General features: G+C 54.7%; 1 protein-coding gene across 1 annotated transcript; it reads left to right on the top strand.

Moving 5' to 3' along the window:
• The first annotated feature begins 4183 nt into the window (after positions 1–4183).
• Positions 4184–23361, top strand: LOC140901871 (T-cell-interacting, activating receptor on myeloid cells protein 1-like). Its single transcript, XM_073321297.1, is given in 6 exon segments — positions 4184–4328; positions 5128–5412; positions 6646–6688; positions 6690–6925; positions 14656–14946; positions 23149–23361. Coding segments are annotated over 6 exon segments (1131 nt in total). The 3' UTR covers positions 23280–23361.

Raw genomic sequence — 23361 nt, 5'->3', positions numbered from 1 at the left:
CCCAGCCAGCGCCCGACACCATCCCCAGAAGCCCTATTTCACCCCCATTTCCATCCTGTCTCTCCCCCACCTCCCTTCTGTCTGTTTGCTAGGAGCGCAGTCAGCGCCTGCCCTTCCCATCTATCGGGAGAGTGAAATGAACCTGTTCCTCCCCACAAAGCCTGGCTGTTTTGGAAACAAGCGATTCTGCTCTGGTGACTCCCGACAGAGCAAGACTTGGAGCCAGTCTGACTCCGGCTGTTGGCCGCAGTCATGAAGCCCCCGTTTCAGTAGAAAGGCTGGGTTTGATTCCTTGTCCGTGGGTTTAACCTGAAAGCTTTGCCTTTGAATGGCTGCTGCTGGGGGTTTGCCCAGGAGCTGAGTAAAACAAAGGGCTCTGTTTGAAACGAGCCCCCCCAGCCTCGGTAACGCTGGCAAGGGAGAGAGTTTCCAAACCCCTTGAACTCTCTGGGCCGGTGAGACCCTCTGCAAAGAGCAGCTGGGCTATGGGAGATTTGGGGGATAGGCCGAGGTCAGGGCAGGGGGGACGTGGTGTGACATTGTATGATTCAAATATGACCATGTAGATCGTTGTTGCTACCACAGTTACTCAGTTGCAACAAATCTTGTCTGAAGTATGTCATGTAAGGTGTCAATGGAAAAGTTATGGTTTGCTGAATAAGACTATCCTGTTTGTATGCATGCACCATTTTTGTATCTGCAGTTATGGATATTGACTAGGTACCTGTCTTTCAAATGTGTTTGCTTCTGTGGTAACACCCACAGGACCGTTTACATGGAGTTTAGCCAGCACATTGCGAATGGAGCATTCGAGTGATGGCCCGTCAACAGACACAATGGGCCATGGAAGAAGCCTATCCACACCTGGCGGACTTTCATGTGACTGCTCTAACTGGAATCTAGGCAATGGCCCCTGCTATGACTCATCCAAGCACTGGAAGGCAGGCGTGTGACCAGATCTCGTGACACTAAACTCCATCTTGTGCCTGTATTTTTCCACAGAGTGTGCTGACGGCTTGTCGAGAAACCACGACACCTTACATGACATACTTTGCAGAAGATTTGTTGCAATTGTATAACAGTGGTAGCAACAATGATCTGCATGGTCATATTTGAATCCTAAAATGCCACAGACGCTATAAAAAGCCCTGGAAACATCTCCATTTCCCCTTTTTCCTGCTCTGCTCTCTGGACTGTGGACTTATATGAACGGGAGCTTTCAAACCAACCGACCGAGGACCTTCCAATGAGACTGAAGCAGCCAGCACATTATTTCATCGCTGCTTCAAGCCTGAGCCAAGAACTTTGCAATTGTTGTATGTATTTGATTCCTTTAACCAACTTTAACTCTCCCCTCTTTCTTTTTATAAATAAACCTTTAGATATTAGATACCCTATTGATCGCACTCTTGCCAATCCTTTAGTAAGATCTGAGTTACATATTGACCTGGGTGCGTGGCTGGTCCTTTGGGATCAGAAGAACCCTTTGGTTGACGCAGTTGGTTTTAAATAACCACCCATGATTAAGTCTAGTGTCTGGGAGTTGGAACAAGGACTGGAATTCCTAAGGACCCTGCATTTCTAACTTCTTGTTAGCCAATGGGGTGAGACAGAAGTTTACGTTAGTTGCTGGTTTGGAATATCTTATGGAAGAATAACCACCCGTTTCGGGGTGTGTCTGCCCTACTTGTCAGCAGCTTGCCCTGAATTTGGTATTCACAGTTGTGACCCACCGAGGCAGAGTGACACGCTGAGGTTGGGGAGGGCAGGACATGGGTTTGAAGGGAGACGGGCCGAGGTCGGGGTAGGGGGGACATGGTTGTGAGGGGAGACGGGCCAATGTCGGGGGAAGTGGTGGAGTTGGGAGTTTGAGGGGAGATGGTCAGGGCGGGGGCGGTGGTTTGAGATAGTATGGGGTTTTGAGGGGGGGAGTCGGCAGATGGGGTCGGGGGGGGGATTTGTTTTTCTGCCAAAATTCCCACTGAGCTGGGGCACCTCTGGCTGGCTGGGGCGGGGCAGGGGAGGGAGGGGAGACGATGCCCCCCATGGCCATAGGGCAGATTCACCCTGAAACACTCACCGGGGGGAATCCAGGCAAACCCCAGCCACTGGGGGCAGCTTCCATTGTCTCCCCTCCACTGCCCTGCCCTGCAGGCCTGCCACCTCAGCCCCCCGGCCCCAATGTTCCCCCACGTTATCCCACCTGCCATGTTCCCCTGCCCCTAGGGTGACCAGAGAGCAAGTGTGAAAAATCGGGATAGGGGTGGGGACCATAGAAGACAAAGCCTCAAATATCGGGACTGTCCCTATAAAATTGGGACATCAGGTCACCCTACCTGCCCCCCAGTGCCCCTCCCAGCCCAGGTGGCTGCCGTTTCCCAGACCGGGGGGGGGGGGGGCGGGGGTAAGTTTGGGGAGTGAAAAGGCCGGGAGATGACTCTGCTATGCAGCAAATCCGCTGCTTGTCCCATTCCTGCTCCGGGGGACCAGGGGCAGCCAAGGGGGGGGCGACTGGTGAGCAGGGGGATGCGGGAGTTAAAGCCCGTTGGGACCATCTGGCTGGACTCCTGATGCATCTTTAACGCTGCCCCCAAGTCGCGGTGCCCCCGGCATTACCCAGCGCTGTGTGAGAGCAACGGATGGGAGACGGCGCAACCATCACGCCTGGGATCCTGGCTCCCAACCCCCTGCTCCAAGGACTAGAGCCAAGGATACAGTCAAAGCTTCCTGACCCCCAGCTTTCTGCTGCCCTCAGCCAGTGGCATATAAACAAAGCCTGTGTCACGTCCCTCTCTCGGGGCCTGGCCACATAACCACTGACAGGGTCTCCTCCAGCTCGGGGGCAGGGTCTCTGCAGGGGCTGTCATAAATATAAAGGGGAGGGTAAACCCCTTTGAAATCCCTCCTGGCCAGGGGAAAGCTCCTCTCACCTGTAAAGGGTTAAGAAGCTAAAGGTAACCTCGCTGGCACCTGACCAAAATGACCAATGAGGAGACAAGACACTTTCAAAAGCTGGGAGGAGGGAGAGAAACAAAGGGTCTGTGTGTCTGTCTATATGCTGTTTTCTGCTGGGGATAGACCAGGAATGGAGTCTTAGAACTTTTAGTAAGTAATCTAGCTAGGTATGCGTTAGATTATGATTTCTTTAAATGGCTGAGAAAAGAATTGTGCTGAATAGAATAACTATTTCTGTCTGTGTATCTTTTTTGTAACTTAAGGTTTTGCCTAGAGGGGTTCTCTCTGTTTTTGAATCTAATTACCCTGTAAGATATCTACCATCCTGATTTTACAGGGGGGATTTCTTTATTTCTATTTACTTCTATTTTTTATTAAAAGTCTTCTTGTAAGAAAACTGAATGCTTTTTCATTGTTCTCAGATCCAAGGGTTTGGGTCTGTGGTCACCTATGCAAATTGGTGAGGCTTTTTATCCAACATTTCCCAGGAAAGGGGGGGTGCAAGTGTTGGGAGGATTGTTCATTGTTCTTAAGATCCAAGGGTCTGGGTCTGTAGTCACCTAGGCAAATTGGTGAGGCTTTTTACCAAACCTTGTCCAGGAAGTGGGGTGCAAGGTTTTGGGAAGTATTTTGGGGGGAAAGATGCGTCCAAACAGCTCTTCCCCAGTAACCAGTATTAGTTTGGTGGTGATAGCGGCCAATCCAAGGACAACGGGTGGAATATTTTGTACCTTGGGGAAGTTTTGACCTAAGTTGGTAAAGATAAGCTTAGGAGGTTTTTCATGCAGGTCCCCACATCTGTACCCTAGAGTTCAGAGTGGGGGAGGAACCTTGACAGGGGCATTAGAAGGTCACTGGGTCTCTCCTGGCTGGTGACCGGCTGGGGGCCCGGGATGGAATTTCTTTCTCCAGTTTTGTTTTGAACCTGGTTGATTTAATTCACACGCTGAGAAAAGCCCCTTAGAACCAGGCGTTACAGTGTAAACCCATCATCACTGCTCAGCTAGGGCCCAAGGGGCAGCAAACCCAGGCATCCCCCATCGCGCCCGCTCCTCACACGGTGCCACGGCTCGTGTCGCAGGTTGGCAGCTGAGCGGGAAGGCTGCGGAGTCAAACCCTCCAGCACCAGGAAATGCCACAGTTACGGTTTCCTGAACACTCTTAGCTCTGCCCCCTTGTGCATTATGACCTCATACTTTAATTGCATGATCATATTACTTTTACTGATATGGGTCATCAGCCAGGTTTGAACCCAGAAAGTAATGAGAAGGAGGATCTGCACGGAAATATTCGCAGTGGTCAGTTGAAGATTGAAGACCAGACCCCGTGGTCTCCTGGCTACCAGCCTAGTGCACCTTCCCCAAGGCTGCAGGGTACGCTGCGGGTGACCTGTCCCCACTCCCCACCGACATAGGGACATGCTGCAAGCTGCATGACACCTGGCCAGGCTGATGGTCCCAGGATTTCCTGGGTTTTGCAGGTACCTCTGCTTACTTTGGCCGCGCTAGATTTGGCCGGTAGATTAGAGACAAGGTGTGATGGGTATAGGAAGAGATGAGACATCGCCGGCTTCCTGTGGCTACAGCCCCTGGCTTGGTGCCTTATTCGGGGCTGGGTGGAGCTGGGCACCGGGGCATTGGTGGCAGTGCTGAGAGCCCCCCCGCTGCTCCATCATGGCATCTGCTCTCATCTCACTGTCCTCTTCCTTGGTGAGTGTCACCATGGGTGGGTCGGGGGGGGAGTGGGGGGAATCGATCTGAGACCATGGTGCAGACTCCAGTCATTCTGGGATCTAGTCCCTAACAAACAGTTTCCTTTCCAGGCTGCTGGCTGGTCGGGTGGAGTGGGGTGTCTGGACGTGAGTATCAATGAACGGTGAAAGAAAGTTAAGGATGGGGGAGAACAGACTAGCTGAGCCCAGAACCTTCCCCCCAAACCTCAAATCAACCCCCCTGGATTAACCCCAGCCCTGCCCCCAGTGCACTCAGGGGTGACTCCCGGTTGACCCCAGGGGGCTGAGATCAGAACCCGGCCCACAGGTTCCCTGTGGATGCAGTGAGGTGTCTGTTAGCCCTGGTGCTGTCCCTGGGGCTGGGCGCTAGGGGCAGGTTACAGACACACAGGGAGGGGTTTGTGTCTCCCCATCTCATTCCTGTTTGTGTGTGAACACAGAGCTCTTTGCGCCCGGACCCTCCATCTCCGCCAGCCCCAGTGAGGTGATCGCCCTGGGGGGAGCCGTCACCATCCGCTGTCAGTGTCGGTGCGAGGCCAGGAGGTTATTTCTGTATAAAGGTGGAATCGAAATCTGGAAGCTGGATACTGCTGGGGACGGGGTTGAATTCACCATCCCCAGTGCCAGGCGGGAAGACGGAGGGGCCTACAGCTGCCGACCTTGCTCCGGATCGGAGCCGCCCAACTGGTCGGATCCTAGTGACATCGTGCGGATTGTTGTAGTAGGTGAGGGGCCCGGCTTGGCGTCCCTGCTCCCAGCCCCACACCCAGCCAGACCTACAGGGGTTCTCCATGCCAATGGGATGCTCAGTGCCATGGGCCCAGCAGAGGGGACGCTAGGCTGGGGAGTGGGGACGGAGTCACTGGGGGGTTCCCAGCCACTGGAGATTTGGGGTGGAGGGAGGGGGGATCCCTGCCGCCAGGGGACCTTGGGGTGTCACTCAACCCGCCTGTGCCTCCATTTCCCCTTGTATGAACTGGGGACAATCATTCCTCCTGTACCTCATGTCTGGTTAGATAGTCAGGGCTTGGCTTTAGGGTGGAGGCTTTTTCTCATTGTGTCTGCAGCACCCAGCACCTCTGACTCCCACCCCCCTCCCGATCTAACCACTACACCCCACTCCCCTCTCTGTGCTGGGATCAAACCCAGGAATTCTGGCTCCCAGGCCTCCCCACCCCCACCTCTAGACCCCACTCTCCTCCCGAAGCTGGGGATATAACCCTGGATCTCAGTCCTCTACTGTAGCCACTAGCCCACTAATGCTGTACGGACTACGGCCCTGAGGCGGGCTGACACTCCCTGGGTGGCCGTGTGGCCTAGTGGGGAGAGCACAGGGGCTGGGACTCAGGAGAGCTGGCTGCCGTTCCTAGTGTTGCCATGATTTTCTAGGGGACTGTAGCCAAGTCCCTGCCCCCTTCTTTGCCTCAGTTTCCCCCTCTGTAAAATGGGGCTGGTTCCCCTGCCCCCCTCTGTGAAGCGCTGTGAGATCTGCGGGTGTGAAGCGCTGGGGAGGAGCCGGGTGTTGTTGTACCAGACACAATCTGGCCCTGCCCGGTGCCGCCAGCCCGAGAGGTTCCCAGCGCCTGCCAGAGACGCAGCAGCTGCTGGCGGCTGCTGGGTACGAGACAGCGGCTGTGAGGACCTGTGGGTCTGATCCGGGGGGTGGGGGGATGATACTGGCAGGATGGGCCCATGGGTCTGATCCCATGGGGCAGGGATGGGGAAGGGGGACACTGGGCTGGGGGGGCCCATTAAGTAGATAGACGGGTACAGAGGGGTGCTGTGGATTTAGGTTCTCGGGCAGCTTCAGTCGGAGCTCCCAGGAATCTCTGGGATCTCGGAGAGGTTCCTCCGGCTGGGTTTTCTCCCAGGGGCCCCGTGTCTGGGACCGTGCGGTGAGGACAGGTGCAGAGACGCTGCCGGGGTCTGTCTCATGGCCTGTCTCCTTCTCACTGCAGAGACCTACTTCCCCAAACCCGCCATCTCCCTGAGTCCCAGCAGCTGGGGGAGCCGTGACCATCCGGTGTCGGGGTCGGCACCAGAACGTGAGGTTCCTTCTGTACCAAGATGGAAACCCGAACGGGCTGCAGGACGCGGAGCCGGCTGGGGACACGGCCGAGTTTCCCATCAGCAGTGTGAGCCGGAGAGACGCAGGGACCTACAGCTGCCGATATAGCACCAAAGCAGACCTGCCCGTCTGGTCAGAGCCCAGTGACCCCGCGGAGCTGGTGGTAGCAGGTGAAGGACCCGGCTTGGCATCTTCACTCCCAACCCGACGCCCAGCCGGACACTCGGGGGAGCTCCGCATTGATGGGATGCTCAGCGCCAGGCTCTGCCATGAGCCCTGGGCAAAGCGGAGGAGATGCCTATCTGGGAAGCGGGGATGGAGTCACTAGGACTGGGGTGGGGGTCCCCAACTTGGGAGCAGCAGCAGCTGCTGGAGATTTGGGGCCGAGGGAGGGGGATCCCTGCCCCCAGGGACAGCGTCAGAGCAGGGGGCCTTTCCCAGGGCTGTCCCTACTCTGGGGATGCATAGATGAGTTGGGGCCCAGGGGCTGCCAAGCCGGCATCGTCCCCAGCCACAAAAATCCTTCCCCCCTGCCTCCGGGAATGACAGTGACGAGCGATGCTGAATCGAGGTGGGGAGAGGGGGAGATCACTGAGTCGCTGTTTCAGTCCCTCCTCCGGCCCCTGACAGGTGCTCGTTTTATTCCCACAGGGGGAACCAACCCGACCCAGCCTGGAGCGGCGCCAACTCCCACCCGCCCGGGCAGCACGGGGCCAGGTACCATCAAACCAGCTCTGGAAACAGGCTCGTGGTGCCCAGGGGCTGGGGCTGGTTGGGGGGCACGGGGGCAGTGAATCCAGGTGAGTGGGGCCCAGACACCTCGGGGAGGGGCTCATTGAGATGGGGGGATGGAGAGACAACCCCACTGCCCCTCCACCACTGGTAGACCCCCAGCTCCCCCGATGACTCCTGCCCTGCAGGTCACTGCCTGGAAGCTGTGTGGGGATCTCAGGGAAGGGGCACGATCTAGGAGGAGATCTAGGGCAATAACCTCCCTCTCTGGGGCCCATGACGTCCCCTTACCAATAGGGGCAACCCCTGCTCCCCACTGTGACAAAGTGGGGGCGTTTCTTGGCTTTTCCAATGGTTTGCATGCAGAGTAGGTGGGACTCAGTTTCCCTGAGTGTTACTGGTTTCACGAGGTGATGGGAGAGGGAGTTTATTGGTACAGAGGACGTGCAACGGAACTTGGGACCCCGGCCAATGCCCTGGAGAATGGAGACCCCAGCGACTGGTGACCTGGTGACCGGGAGGCCCAGCTCAGGAGTCACAGCTGGTCCGGCCAGTGAAAGGACAATGGGCTGTGAAGAGAGGATCCTGGTGACCTGACCAGCCGGTGCCAGCCAGAGGACAGAAGAGGGGAGAGGGGGCCCAGGCGACCCTGTTTACCTGGAGAGAAGACAATGGACGGGGGGGCTTGGGGCCAGTCAGATCAGATGCCCAGCTGGGAAGCAGGGGGGCTCAGGGCTGGAGAGAGGGAGCAGGCAGAGCCCACCTGGGTGCAGGGGAGACTGGGATGTGCTGTGCGGAGGGAGGCCAGGCCTGAGGCCCAGAGAGTTTCCTGTGCTGGGTTCAGATGCTCAATAAACCCTCCTGTGTTACGCTGGCTGAGAGTCGCTCCGGGCTAGGGAACAGGGGGCATTATTCCCTCTGGGAGTGGAGGCCCTGGGGGTCCAGAGGAAATGGATTCCCTGAGGGGTCCCATGGCAGGAGACAGGTGTGCTAAGGCTCAGAGAGGTGCGGTTCCAGGAGGCGGAGGGGCCTAACCCCCGAGAGAGAGTGGACCCCCGAGAAGGGTTGTCACACTGAAGGGGGTTTTCACCAGGGACCGTACGGGGCTGAGAGTGGACATGACCTGGGAGTCCATGACACACCCCATAATTCATTATGGAAATATGCTTATGAATGTATATTTGACATAACTGGAATATGTTTTATGCTACTGTCACGGAGTCCCCGGGCGATGCTCTGGACCTGCTCCCCATGAAGCCAGTCAGGACTCTGGGGCAGTCGCCTTCCTGTGAGCAGCCTGTCTGCAGGACACACAGCTCACCCGGCTCCACCTTCCTGGGTCTGACCTCGGGGCATTCAGCCTCCTCTGCACCTCCCTGCGCTTCCCTCAGCGAGTCCGCTCAGGCGGGGTCCTGGGGAAGCCAGAGGGTCCTGCCCCCAAACTCCGCAGTCAGACGGGACTCTCAGCCAGCCAGTAAAACAGAGGTTTATTAGATGACAGGAACATGGTCTAAAACAGAGCTTGCAGGTGCAGAGAACCAGACCCCTCAGCTGGGTCCATTTTGGGGGGCAGTGAGCCAGACAACCACGTCTGCCCTTCACTCCATGTCCCGGCCAGCCCCAAACTGAAACTCCCTCCAGCCCCTCTTCCTCTGGGCTTTGTCCCTTTCCCTGGCCAGGAGGGCACCTGATTCCTTTGTTCTCCAACCCTTTAGCTCTCACCTTGCAGGGGGAAGGGCCCAGGGCATCAGTTGCCAAGAAACAAGGTGTCGGCCATTCTCTGTGTCCAGACCCCTGCCCACACCTGCCCTCTAGGGCTCTGAAACGATCCTACACCCTTATCCCACCCCCTAGATACTTAAGAACTGCCTAGAACTTTGTTCTGTCTGTTATTACTTGGAACCACTTAAATCCTACTTTTTGTATTTAATAAAATCACTTTTTACTTATTAACCCAGAGTATGTATTAATACCGAGCCTGGGGGGGTGGAAACAGCTGTGCATGTCTCTCTGTGTTATAGAGGGCGAACAGTTTATGAGTTTACCCTGTATAAGCTTTATCTAGGGTAAAGCGGATTTATTTGGGGTTTGGACCCCATTGAGAACTGGGCATCTGGGTGTTGGAGACAGGAACACGTCTTAATCTGTTTTCAGTTAAGCCTGCAGCTTTTGTGGGACGTTGTTCAGACCTGGGTCTTGATTTGTAACAGGATAGCGTGTCTGGCTCAAACCAGGCAGGGTTGTGGAGTCCCAAATTGGCAGGGAAAGCAGGGGCAGAAGAAGTCTCAGCAAATCAGTTAGCAGTCCCATGGGAGTTTTCTGTGATCCAACCCATCACAGGGGGGAGAGGATTGTTCCTGCCCCCAGGTTGAGGCGTTGGCCATCTTAGCCAGGGGCCAGCATGGCTGCCCTGTGAGGGCTGCAGGGGGCAAGGGGGCGACCATGTTAACTGAGGGCAGCCAGGTATCCCTTCCCTACAACGGGGAGGTCAGGGGGGTGGGGGGCAGAACAGGGGAGAGGACATGGGGCATGAGGGGCACAATGGGGGATGAAGGGATAGGGGACATGGGCAGAACTAGGAAGGCGGGGGCCATGATGAGGTGGACGTGAGGGAACTACAGGCTGGGGGGACAGAATGGGGGAGGGGACGCAGGCCAGGGGGCAGAATGGGGGGGCTGATGGCCCCAATGCCTGAATGTTGGGGGGGGGTGTTGAAGGGCAAATGAGCTGGGGAGCCAGAGCTGGAGCATCTGCCGGGGGGGCCAGTTTCTCTTGAGCTCTGTCCCCGTGATCTTGCCCCCTCCCCTTTCTGGGGGGCTGGTCAGCTCTCTCCCATTCTCTAATAAATTGGTTAGTCTTTAAGGTGCCACAAGTACTCCTTTTCTTTTTGCGAATACAGACTAACACGGCTGTTACTCTGAAATCTCCCATTCTCTGTGTCCCTTTTGCAGCATCCTGAGGGGGGAGAGGGAAACTCTGCTCAGCTGTCGACCCGCTGTGAGCTCTGCCCTAGGCCCTGAGCTGTGCAGACCCGCTGCCCTGGGGATGGGCTGCGGAAGGGACATGGGGCCTTTCACCTCTAGGAGGCTGGCTCGAATCTGTGTCCTTTTTCTCTAAGCACCAGATCCCACCCCCCAACCAGAGCCAGGGAGAGAACCCAGGAGTCCTGGCTCCCAGCCCGTCCCGCTCAATCACTAGACCCCATTCCCCTCCCCGAACTGTGGTGTATAACAGGGTAGCTGCATCAGGTTTATAAAAAAATTCCTCAGGCATGCAGGAGTGAAATGAGGAAGGCCAAATCACACCTGGAGTTGCAGCTAGCAAGAGATGTTAAGAGTAACAAGAAGGGTTTCTTCAGGTATGTTAGCAACAAGAAGAAAGCCAAGGAATGTGTGGGCCCCTTACTGAAGGAGGGAGGCAACCTAGTGACAGAGGATGTGGAAAAAGCTAATGTACTCAATGCTTTTTTTACCTCTGTCTTCACAAACAAGGTCAGCTCCCAGACTGCTGCCCAGGGCAGCACAGCATGGGGAGGAGGTGACCAGCCCTCTGTGGAGAAAGAAGTGGTTCGGGACTATTTAGAAAAGCTGGACGAGCACAAGTCCATGGGGCCGGATGCGCTGCATCCGAGAGTGCTAAAGGAGTTGGCGGATGTGATTGCAGAGCCATTGGCCATTATCTTTGAAAACTCATGGGGATCCGGGGAAGTCCTGGATGCCTGGAAAAAGGCTAATGTAGTGCCCATCTTTCAAAAAGGGAAGTAGGAGGATCCTGGGAACTACAGGCCAGTCAGCCTCACCTGAGTCCCTGGAAAAATCATGGAGCAGGTCCTCAAGGAATCAATTCTGAAGCACTTAGAGGAGAGGAAAGAGATCAGGAACAGTCAGCATGGATTCACGAAGGCCAAGTCATGCCTGACTAATCTAATTGCCTTCTGTGACGAGATAACTGGCTCTGTGGATGAGGGGAAAGCAGTGGACGTGTTGTTCCTTGACTTTAGCAAAGCTTTTGACATGGTTTCCCACAGTATTCTTGCCAGCAAGTTAAAGAAGTATGGGCTGGATGAATGGACTATAAGGGGGATAGAAAGCTGGCTAGATTGTCGGGCTCAACGGGTAGTGATCAATGGCTCCATGTCTAGCTGGCAGCTGGTATCAAGTGGAGTTCCCCAAGGGTCGGTCCTGGGGCCGGTTTTGTTCAATATCTTCATAAATGATCTGGAGGATGGTGTGGATTGCACCCTCAGGAAGTTCGCGGATGACACTAAACTGGGAGGAGTGGTAGATATGCTGGAGGGCAGGGATAGGATACAGAGGGACCTAGACAAATTAGAGGATTGGGCCAAAAGAAATCTGATGAGATTCAACAAGGACAAGTGCAGAGTCCTGCACTTAGCAAGGAAGAATCCCATGCACCGCTACAGACTAGGGCCCGAATGGCTCGGCAGCAGTTCTGCAGAAAAGGACCTAGGTTTGACAGTGGACGAGAAGCTGGATATGAGTCAACAGTGTGCCCTTGTTGCCAAGAAGGCCAATGGCATTTTGGGATGTATACGTAGGGGCATTGCCAGCTGATCGAGGGACGTGATCGTTCCCCTCTACTCGACACTGGTGAGGCCTCATCTGGAGGACTGTGTCCAGTTTTGGGCCCCACACTACAAGAAGAATGTGAAAAAATTGGAAAGAGTCCAGCAGAGGGCAACAAAAATGATGAGGGGACTGGAACACACGACTTATGAGGAGAGGCTGAGGGAACTGGGATTGTTCAGTCTGCGGAAGAGAAGATTGAGGGGGGATTTGATAGCTGCTTTCAACTACCTGAAAGGGGGTTCCAAAGAGGATGGGTCTAGACTGTTCTCAGTGGTAGCTGATGACAGAACAAGGAGCAATGGTCTCAAGTTGCAGTGGAGGATGTTTAGGTTGGATATTAGAAAAACTTTTTCACTAGGAGGGTAGTGAAGCACTGGAATGCGTTACCTAGGGAGGTGGTGGAATCTCCTTCCTTGGAAGTTTTTATGGTCAGGCTTGACAAAGCCCTGGCTGGGATGATTTAGTTGGGGATTGGTCCTGCTTTGAGCAGGGGGTTGGACGAGATGACCTCCTGAGGTCCCTTCCAACCCTGATATTCTATGATTCAGAGTTTCACTGGCAGTACCAGAAACAGGACGTGAGCGCTGGCTCTGGGCAGACTTCCCCTTTCACGGATTTATCGGCTGTTCCTTTAACAACTCAGGATCTATATTTATTCCTTCCTCCCCCACTCACGGGGACCGGAAACCACAACCCCTCCCAGCCACCCGTCCCATCTCTGTGCCACGTCACTGGGCGAAGAATAGATTCTGCAGCGACACAACCTGAGAAGGAGTTTGGCCAGGCCCCATCCACCCTCATGCTCCAGGGTGGGTCAGGAAGGAATCTCTGCCCTGCTTCATGGGAGGGGGGCACTGTGTGTGTATGGGGGAAGCCTTCCTCTGCTCTGAGCTGCTGCTCCAGGAAGGCTAGATGGGCCTGTTGGAAAAGGTCAGGGCAACATGGGCACCTCTTGATGCCTCCTGAGATTGCCCCGCTTCCAGCTGGTCCCCGGACTGGGCAGCTCCCATGTGGGGCTGGGAGATCATGGCGGGGCGGGGTTGGGCCAGGCAGCTGCAGGAGGGGATGTGGTTTGCTGGGCGTGGCAGGGAGCTGGCTTTGCTCTGACCGTGGTAGATTTGAGGAGGAGAGTTCAGAGAAACAATCTGATGGGGAAGAAAGGGGCTGAACAAATCACGGGGTTCCTGGGGCTGCAGCCCCTGGTGCTGTTCCTCATTCCGCTCGCACTCGGGCCTCAGGCTGGGTGGAGCTGGGCACTGGGGCGTTGGTGGCAGCACTGAGGGGCCCCCCACTGCCCCATCATGGTGTCTGCTCTCACCGTCCTCCTTGGTGAGTATCGGCAACAGCCAGGGCGTGTGGCCACGGTGGGGATCTGAGACCAGGGAGTGTGCCCATGGGGGGCGGAGGGGCAGATCTGAGACCAGGGTCCAGTTGCTCTGGGATCTGGTTTCTAACAAGCTGTCTCCTCTCCAGGCTGCTGGCTGGCTGGGCGGAGCGGGGCATTGGGACGTGAGTATCTGTGGGGAATGGGGAAGCTGGGGGAATTTCCACATTAGGGACGAGGGATGTGGGTGAGGGTGAGGGGCACCAGTCCCCCAAAGGGATGATCCTGTCAGACATGTGTTCTCCAGAGGTGGGGACTGAGACCTCGCCCTACTCATCACAGGGATGGGAACCTGTTGGAACAACTGGGGGATTTTGTTAACAAGTTTTCTTGGGGTGCCTGTTCTGGGAGCAGCTTCCTCAAATGACCCATATTTAGACCAGGAACCCCATGTTGCGGAGTGTGGGGGAGTCAGAGCCCTGCACCCCGCACTTCCTGCGGTTCACTGTGACTCTCAGCCAGCCAGTAAAACAGAAGGCTTATTACACGACAGGAACACGGTCTAAGGTCTAAAACAGAGCTTGTATATACACAAAACAGGACCCCTCAGTGGGGTCCTTCTTCGGGGGTGGGGAGCCCAGACCCAGGTTCTGGGCCTCCCCCCTCAGCCGGCTCCAAACTGAAACTCCCTCCAGCCGCCTCCCACAGCCACACACCCCGACCCCTCCTCCAGCCTTGGTCCAGTTTCCTGGGCAGAAGGTGTCACCTGGCCCCAACCCGCTCCTGGGCTCAGGTTAGGAGCTGGCCGTCAAGTATCATCCCGCAGTGAAGTCACACCCTGATATCCCACCATCATCTAGTATCAATGCAGACAGTCAACTAGTAAAACTCCCACGCAACATTACCAGGTTAATATTCTCTACTCCCTACCCCGTCACACCTCGCAGGGTAGATCCCAATTCACTGCCTGACTGCAATGGGGGCAGGGCTGGGTTCTGATCTCAGCCCCCCGGGCTCAATCCGGAGTGACCCTTGACTGCAGCGGGGGCCGGGCTGAATTGACCCTGGAGAACTAAAGGAATCAGAGACTGGAAATCTCCTTTCCCCCTGCTGTGTCTCTCCCCGGCTGTGAGTCCCGGGGCTGGGCCTGCACCCAGGGACAGGCGGGGCTGGGGTGACAGACGGGCAGAGGATTGAATCAGACGGACGCGGTTTGTGTCACCCCCACTTACTGCCTGTTTGTTTGTGAATCCAGAGGGGTCCTACCCCAAACCCTCCATCTCCATCAGCCCCGGTGGGGTGATCCCCATGGGGGGAAACGTCACCATCCGGTGTTGGCATCAGCGCCTGGGCGTGAGGTTCGTCCTCTACAAGGATGGAGACGGGAACCATCTGAGGTACTCGGACCCTGCTAGTTATGTGGCTGAATTTCCCATCCCCAGCGCCAGACGGGAACATGGGGGCAGCTACACCTGTCGTTATAGCCACAGAACAGGACCAGCTGCCTTCTCGGAGCCCAGCGACCCCGTGCAGATCATTGTAGCAGGTGAGGGGCCCAGCCTGGCAGCTCAGCTCCCAGCCCCACACCCAGCCAGGCCCCAGGGGGTCTCCGTGAGCCCTGACCCCGCAGTGGGGACGCCCGGCCGGGGAGCGGGGACGGAGTCACTGGGGGGTTCCCCAGTCAGGGAGGAGCAGCAGCCCCTGGAGACTCGGGGCAGGGAGGCGACTTTAACGCTGCCCCTTGTGGGTAGGAACCGTGAGTCGCTATTTAATCCTGTGATCCCCTCCCCTCTGTTCTCCAGGCCCCGCCCCAGGCAGTGCCCCGGCTGGAGCTGAATGAGGCAGGGGCTGCAGGGGAAGTGGTGGCTTGGTGGACACAGTGCTGGGCTGGGACCCAGGAGATCTGGCCCAGCTCCTGGCGCGGCCACAGACGCTGTGTGATGGGAGCACATCGCAGTTTCCAAAAGTGTCCTTCCTTGTGGGGGGGGCTCAATCTTGGGGGATCTGAGGCCGAGCGCCCACAAACTGAGATACCCCCAGTTAGTGGAGACCTCTGCAAACACTGGCCTCAATAGCGCTGGATCCCTTGTGTTGGGGGAGCATGTAGGGCCCCAGCCATGATCAAGGCCCCTTTGTGCCGGGCGCTGCATAAACACAGAGTGAAGAGACGGTCCCTGCCCCTGGGAGCTCACTAAGAAAAGTGAATCTGTCTGTGCCTCAGTTTCCCCCCCAGTAGTATGGGGATAAAGACCCCTCCCTGCCTCCTGGGGGGCTGGGAGGGTGACTGTCTTCCTGTGTGGGGCTCAGCCCCCTGCCCCTCTTCCCCCCCTTTGACGCTGCTCTCTCCACCGCCCTCCTCCTGCCAGGTGAGCCGTGCACCAGAGGTGGGGGTGAGTGGGGCAGGGCGGGGGAGGGGGAGCCACTCTCCAGGGGTGGGGGTGAGGGGAGTGGTGTGAGGGGGGCAGGGCAGAAGAGGGGGAGCCGCTCTCCAGGGGTGGGGGGGAGGGGAGTGGGGTGATGGGGCAGGGCAGAAGAGGGGGAGCCACTCTCCAGGGGTGGGGGGAGGGGGAGCCGCTCTCCAGGGGTGGGGGGGAGGGAAGTGGGGTGAGGGGGGCAGGGCAGAAGAGGGGGAGCCACTCTCCAGGGGTGGGGATGAGGGAAGTGGGGTGAGTGGGGAAGGGCAGGGGAGGGGGAGCCACTCTCCAGGGGTGGGGGGGAGGGGGGCAGGGCGGGGGAGGGGGAGCCGCTCTCCAGGGGTGGGGGGGAGGGGAGTGGAGTGAGGGGGGCAGGGCGTGGGGCAGGGCCCCTGCTCAGTGGCTCCACTGCTCCTCCAGGCTCCAGCAGCCGCTGCTCTTCCCGCCCCCTGTCCCGGTGGCACAGGCCGGTCACTGCAGGAATCAGACTTCGGGTCCGGTCAGCGTCGCTGCCAGGTTCCCTTTTCAGCCAGACTTTCCTGCTGAAAACGACACCGGCAACCCCGGGCCCTGCGGTGCCGGGCGCCAGAGACCAGCCCGGCGTCCCCGCTCCCAGCCCCACCCCCAGCCGGACCCTCGGCAGCTTGGCACTGAAGGGGCGCTCAGAGCCAGGCTCTGCCCTGAGCCCAGCAGAGGGGACCCCCGGCCGGGGATCACTGGGGGGTTCCCTGGCCAGGGGGAGCAGCAGCCCCTGGAGATTTGAGGCTGAGGGGGGATCCTGGGCCCCAGATGGCTGTCCCCACTCTGGGGAATCATAGAATCATAGAATATCAGGGTTGGAAGGGACCTCAGGAGGTCATCTAGTCCAACCCCCTGCTCAAAGCAGGACCAATTCCCAGTTAAATCATCCCAGCCAGAGCTTTGTCAAGCCTGACCTTAAAAACCTCTAAGGAAGGAGATTCTACCACCTCCCTAGGTAACTCATTCCAGTGTTTCACCACCCTCTTAGTGAAAAAGTTTTTCCTAATATCCAATCTAAACCTCCCCCACTGCAACTTGAGACCATTCATAGATTCATAGATTCATAGATATTTAGGCCAGAAGGGACCATTATGATCATCTAGTCTGACCTCCTGCACAATGCAGGCCACAGAATTTCACCCACCACTCCTAAAAAAGACCTCACACCTATATCTGTGCTATTGAAGTCCTCAAATTGTAGTTTGAAGACCTCAAGGAGCAGAGAATCCTCCAGCAAGTGACCCGTGCCCCATGCTACAGAGGAAGGCGAAAAACCTCCAGGGCCTTCCAATCTGCCCTGGAGGAAAATTCCTTCCCGACCCCAAATATGGCGATCAGCTAAACCCTGAGCATATGGGCAAGATTCATCAGCCAGATACTACAGAAAATTCTTTCCCGGGTAACTTGGATCTTACCCCATCTAAAAACCCATCACAGGCCATTGGGCCTATTTACCATGAATATTTAATTACCAAAACCATGTTATCCCATCATACCATCTCCTCCATAAACTTATCGAGTTTAATCTTAAAGCAAGATAGATCTTTTGCCCCCACCACTTCCCTCGGAAGGCTATTCCAAAACTTCACTCCTCTGATGGTTAGAAACCTTCGTCTAATTTCTAATCTAAATTTCCTAGTGGCCAGTTTATATCCATTTGTTCTTGTGTCCACATTGGTACTGAGTTTAAATAATTCCTCTCCCTCTCTGGTATTTATCCCTCTGATATATTTATAGAGAGCAATCATATCTCCCCTCAACCTTCTTTTAGTTAGGCTAAACAAGCCAAGCTCCCTGAGTCTCCTTTCATAAGACAAGTTTTCCATTCCTCGGATCATCCTAGTAGCCCTTCTCTGTACCTGTTCCAGTTTGAATTCATCCTTCTTAAACATGGGAGACCAGAACTGCACACAGTATTCCAGGTGAGGTCTCACCAGTGCCTTATATAACGGTACTAAAACCTCCTTATCCCTACTGGAAATACCTCTCCTGATGCATCCCAAGACGACATTAGCTTTTTTCACAGCCATATCACATTGGCAGCTCATAGTCATTCTATGATCAACCAATACTCCAAGGTCCTTTTCCTCCTCCGTTACTTCTAGTTGATGCGTCCCTAGCTTATAACTAAAATTCTTGTTATTAATCCCTAAATGCATGACCTTACACTTCTCACTATTAAATTTCATCCTATTCCTATTACTCCAGTTTACAAGGTCATCCAGATCCTCCTGTAGAGTATCCCTGTCCTTCTCTAAATTAGCAATACCTCCCAGCTTTGTATCATCTGCAAACTTTATTAGCACACTCCCACTTTTTGTGCCCAGGTCAGTAATAAAAAGATTAAATAAGATTGGTCCCAAAACTGATCCTTGAGGAACTCCACTGGTAACCTCCCTCCAACTTGACAGTTCACCTTTCAGTAGGACCCGTTGTAGTCTCCCCTTTAACCAATTCCCTATCCACCTTTCAATTTTCCTATTGATGCCCATCTTATCCAATTTAACTAATAATTCCCCATGTGGCACAGTATCAAACGCCTTACTAAAATCTAAGTAAATTAGATCCACTGCGTTTCCTTTATCTAAAAAATCTGTTACTCTCTCAAAGAAGGAGATCAGGTTGGTTTGGCACGATCTACCTTTTGTAAAACCATGTTGTATTTTGTCCCATTTACCATTGACTTCAATGTCCTTAACTACCTTCTCCTTCAAAATTTTTTCCAAGACCTTGCATACTACAGATGTCAAACTAACAGGCCTATAATTACTTGGATCACTTTTTTTCCCTTTCTTAAAAATAGGAACTATGTTAGCAATTCTCCAATCATACGGTACAACCCCTGAGTTTACAGATTCATTAAAAACTCTTGCTAATGGGCTTGCAATTTCTTGTGCCAATTCTTTTAATATTCTTGGATGAAGATTATCTGGGCCCCCCGATTTAGTCCCATTAAGCTGTTTGAGTTTCGCTTCTACCTCAGATATGGTGATGTCTACCTCCATATCCTCATTCCCATTTATCATGCTACCATTATCCCTAAGATCCTCTTTAGTCTTATTAAAGACTGAGGCAAAGTATTTGTTTAGATATTGGGCCATGCCTAGATTATCCTTGACCTCCACTCCATCCTCAGTTTTTAGCGGTCCCACTTCTTCTTTCTTTGTTTTCTTCCTATTTATATGACTATAGAACCTTTTACTATTGGTTTTAATTCCCTTTGCAAGGTCCAACTCTACTTGACTTTTAGCCTGTCTCACTTTATCCCTACATATTCTGACCTCAATAAGGTAGCTTTCCTTACTGATCCCTCCCTTCTTCCACTCCCTATATGCTTTCTGCTTTTTCTTAATTACCTCTCTAAGATGCTTGCTCATCCAGCTTGGTCTACAACTCCTGCCTATGAATTTTTTCCCCTTTCTTGGGATGCAGGCTTCCGATAGCTTCTGCAGCTTTAATTTAAAATAATCCCAGGCCTCCTCTACCTTTAAACCCATAAATTCTTCAGTCCAATCCACTTCCCTAACTAATTTCCTTAATTTTTGAAAGTCAGCCCTTTTGAAATCAAAAACCCTAGTTGCAGATTTATTTTTGTTAATCCTTCCATTCAGTTTGAACTGAATTAGCTCATGATCACTTGAGCCAAGATTATCCCCTACAACCATTTCCTCTATGAGGTCCTCATTACTCACCAAGACCAAATCTAAAATGGCATCCCCTCTAGTCGGTTCAGCAACTACTTGCTGAAGGAATCCATCAGCTATCGCATCTAGGAAAATCTGAGCCCTATTATTACTACTAGCACTCGTCCTCCAGTCTATATCTGGGAAGTTAAAGTCTCCCATGATCACACAGTTTCCATTAGTATTTACTTTATTAAAAACATTAAAAAGGGCTCTATCCATATCCAAATTAGATCCCGGCGGTCTATAGCACACCCCAAGCACTATCCCAGGGGAGGCTCTAATAGTTTTCTTCCCCAATTTAATTGTTGCCCAGACAGACTCAGTCATATCCATTTCATCGCTTCTTATTTCTTTACATTCTATCTCCTCATTGATAGACAGTGCTACTCCACCACCTTTACCTTTATTTCGGTCTTTCCTAAACAGCACAGACCCTTCAATACCTGTAGCCCAGTCATGACGACTATTCCACCAGGTCTCTGTTATACCTAGAATATCTGGTTTCACTTCCTGCACCAGTAACTCTAGTTCCTCCATTTTGTTACCTAGGCTCCTTGCATTAGTGTACAAACATCTTCATTTTTGCTGTTTGGCCTCACTCACATTCTGTACCCTATTAGGCACGGTTATTTTACTACCAGTATAACCTATTAGACTTGTATCTACACTGCCCTTCCTCCTACCTACAGCTGTATCCACTCTTACTTCATTTTCTTTCCACTCTATGCTAAATTCTGGCGTGGAGATTACCTGGACATCTCCCAACCATCTCCCCCAAATTCCTAGTTTAAAGCTCTCTTAATCAGTTGTGCCAGCCTCCATCCTAGAAGTCTATTTCCTTCCCTACTCAGATGAAGTCCATCCCGAGAGAACTGTCCTCTATCCATGAATGCCTCCCAATGACCATACATCCCAAAGCCCTCCTTATAGCACCACTGCCTAAGCCATCTATTGATAGTCATAATCTTGTCACACCTTTGTTGCCCTTCTCTAGGAACAGGCAGAATCCCACTAAAGATCACCTGAGCCTCAATTTCCTTAAGCGTCCTCCCCAGCCTAGCATAGTCTCCCTTAATACTTTCCAGCGAGAATCTAGCCGTATCATTTGTTCCCACATGAAGGATAATTAGGGGATTCTTTCCCGCTCCCTTTAGAATCCTTTTCAACCTCAGGTCTACATCCCGTATCTTAGCACCTGGAAGACAGCACACCCTCCTATTTTCTGGATCAGCTCTGGTTACAGGCCTATCTATTCTTCTCAGTAAAGAGTCCCCAATCACATAGACCTGCCTTTTCCTAGTGACGGTGCTATTCTCCAGTCTATCCCCTGTTCCCTCTGGCTGCAAGTTCTTTCCATTCCCATTCTCCCTTGTAATCCTTTTTAACCCATCCTGTATCCTCCTGGGGCTCATATTTGGTGTAATCTCCATTAACTCTTCCCCTTTTCCTATAGGACTAACCGCTCTTCTCTTCTTCCTTGCCCTGTCACCTTCAGTGACTACCTGCTGAGCCCCTTCTTCATTTTCCAACTCTGCAAACCTATTCTGAAGCTCTATTTCTCCTTCACTAGCCCGTTTTTTCCTCTGCCTAGTTCTTTTAGTCACATGCTTCCACTGACCACTTTCCTCACCCAGTCTCCCCTCAGAATTCCATTACTCCTCGTTCTGTCATCTGCTACCATTGAGAACAGTCTAGAGCCATCCTCTTTGGAACCCCCTTTCAGGTAGTTGAAAGCAGCTATCAAATCCCCCCTCATTCTTCTCTTCTGCAGGCTAAACAATCCCAGCTCCCTCAGCCTCTCCTCATAACTCATGTGTTCCAGTCCCCTAATCATTTTTGTTGCCCTTCGCTGGACTCTCTCCAATTTATTCACATCCTTCTTGAAGTGTGGGGCCCAAAACTGGACACAGTACTCCAGATGAGGCCTCACCAATGTCGAATAGAGGGGAACGATCACGTCCCTCGATCTGCTCGCTATGCCCCTACTTATACATCCCAAAATGCCATTGGCCTTCTTGGCAACAAGGGCACACTGCTGACTCATATCCAGCTTCTCGTCCACTGTCACCCCTAGGTCCTTTTCCGCAGAACTGCTGCCTAGCCATTCGGTCCCTAGTCTGTAGCTGTGCATTGGGTTCTTCCGTCCTAAGTGCAGGACCCTGCACTTATCCTTATTGAACCTCATCAGATTCCTTTTGGCCCAATCTTCCAATTGGTCTAGGTCCTTCTGTATCCTATCCCTCCCCTCCAGCGTATCTACCACTCCTCCCAGTTTAGTATCATCCGCAAATTTGCTGAGAGTGCAATCCACACCATCCTCCAGATCATTTATGAAGATATTGAATAAAACACAAGGAGGGACACAAGGAGGAGTCGGGGGCCAGGGGCTTCTGAGCCGGCACTGCCCCCCCCCGCCCATGAATGACAGTGAGGATTGAAGCTGAGTTGTGGAGGAAGGGGGGGGGCAATCACTGTCACTGTTTCAGCCCCTTCCCCCACCCCGACAGACACTGGTTCGATTCCCTCAGGGGGAACTGACCCAACCCAGCCTGGAGTGGCCCTGGCTCCCACCCACCCGGGCTGCTTGGGGCCAGGTACCGGGGCCGGGGGGGAATCACCATCAAACCAGCCCTGGAAGGCTCATGAGGCCCAAGGAGCTGCCCCCGGGGGTTGAGGCTGGGTGGGCAGGATGGGGCAAGTGACGGAAGCCCCTGCCCCTCCCTCCCCACCAGACTCCCGACTCCTCCGGCACCTCCTGTCCTATAGGTTGCTGCCTGGAACTGACTGGGGGATCCCAAGAGAGGACAGGATCTGGGAGTCCTGGCTTTGGGGTTGGGACAAGCTGGGTGCCCAGGCAGGTCCTGGGGCTAGGGTTGTCAGGTGTCCGGTTTTTGACCCGAACACCCGGTTGCAAAGGGACCCTGGCAGGACAGTTAAAAGTCCGGTTGGCGGCACCGCGGGGCTGGCAGGGTCCCTGGCTGCTGTGGCTCTGCGCGGCTCTCGGGAAGCAGCCGGCATCTCCCTCCGGCTCCGAGGCGCAGGGTGGCCACAGGAGCTCTGCACCCTGGCCCCGCCCCAAGCGCCGTCTCCGCAGCTCCCATTGGCCAGGAAGCGCAGACAATGGGAGCTGCAAGGGGCAGCACCTGTGGGCAGGGGCAGCGTGCAGAACCCCCTGGCTGCCCCTCCAGCTCCCAGACGGGCTGGTCACTTCCCGGGAGACGCTTGAGGTAAGCGCCACCCGAGGCCTGCACCCCGAACCCCCTCCTATGCCCCGATCCCCTGCCCCAGCCCTGAGCCCCCCCCTCACCTAAACTCCCACCCAGAGCCCACACCCCGCACCGCCGTCTGAGTCCCAACCCCCTGCCCCAGCCCAGAGCCCCCTGCCACACGCCCAACCCCTCGGCCCCACCCCTCATCGCTGGCTCCACCCAGAGCCCGCCCCCCTGCCGGAGCCTTCACCCCCTCCCGCACCCCAACCCCCTAAAAATGAGCGAGTGAGTGAGGGTGGGGAGAGTGAGCTGAGGCCCCAGAGCCAGACGGGTGGGTTGGCGGCTCCACTCCCGGGGCAGCGCGAGCTGCTGATCTCCTGGTCCGAGCTGCCGAGTGACTCTTCCCTTCCCCCCACAGCAGGCCCCCCGGGGCGCCCGGATTTCACCCAGGCCAACATCACCCACCTGGCGCTGAGCGCCGCGGTCCTGCTCGTCCTGGGGCTGATCCTGGCCGAGGCCTATTACAGCCGCCCGAGGGGGGCGCCCTAGGTGACCGGAGCTGGACGCAGCATTCCCGGCCTGCCCAGGGCCCAGCAGAGCGGGACTCTCACCGCCCGGGACTCGCACGCTG

This window comes from Lepidochelys kempii, chromosome 23 (assembly GCF_965140265.1).
Source record: "Lepidochelys kempii isolate rLepKem1 chromosome 23, rLepKem1.hap2, whole genome shotgun sequence".
Lineage (NCBI taxonomy): Eukaryota > Metazoa > Chordata > Testudines > Cheloniidae > Lepidochelys > Lepidochelys kempii.
Note: the sequence above shows the minus strand (reverse complement) of the source record. Positions and strands in the feature narration are given on the sequence as shown.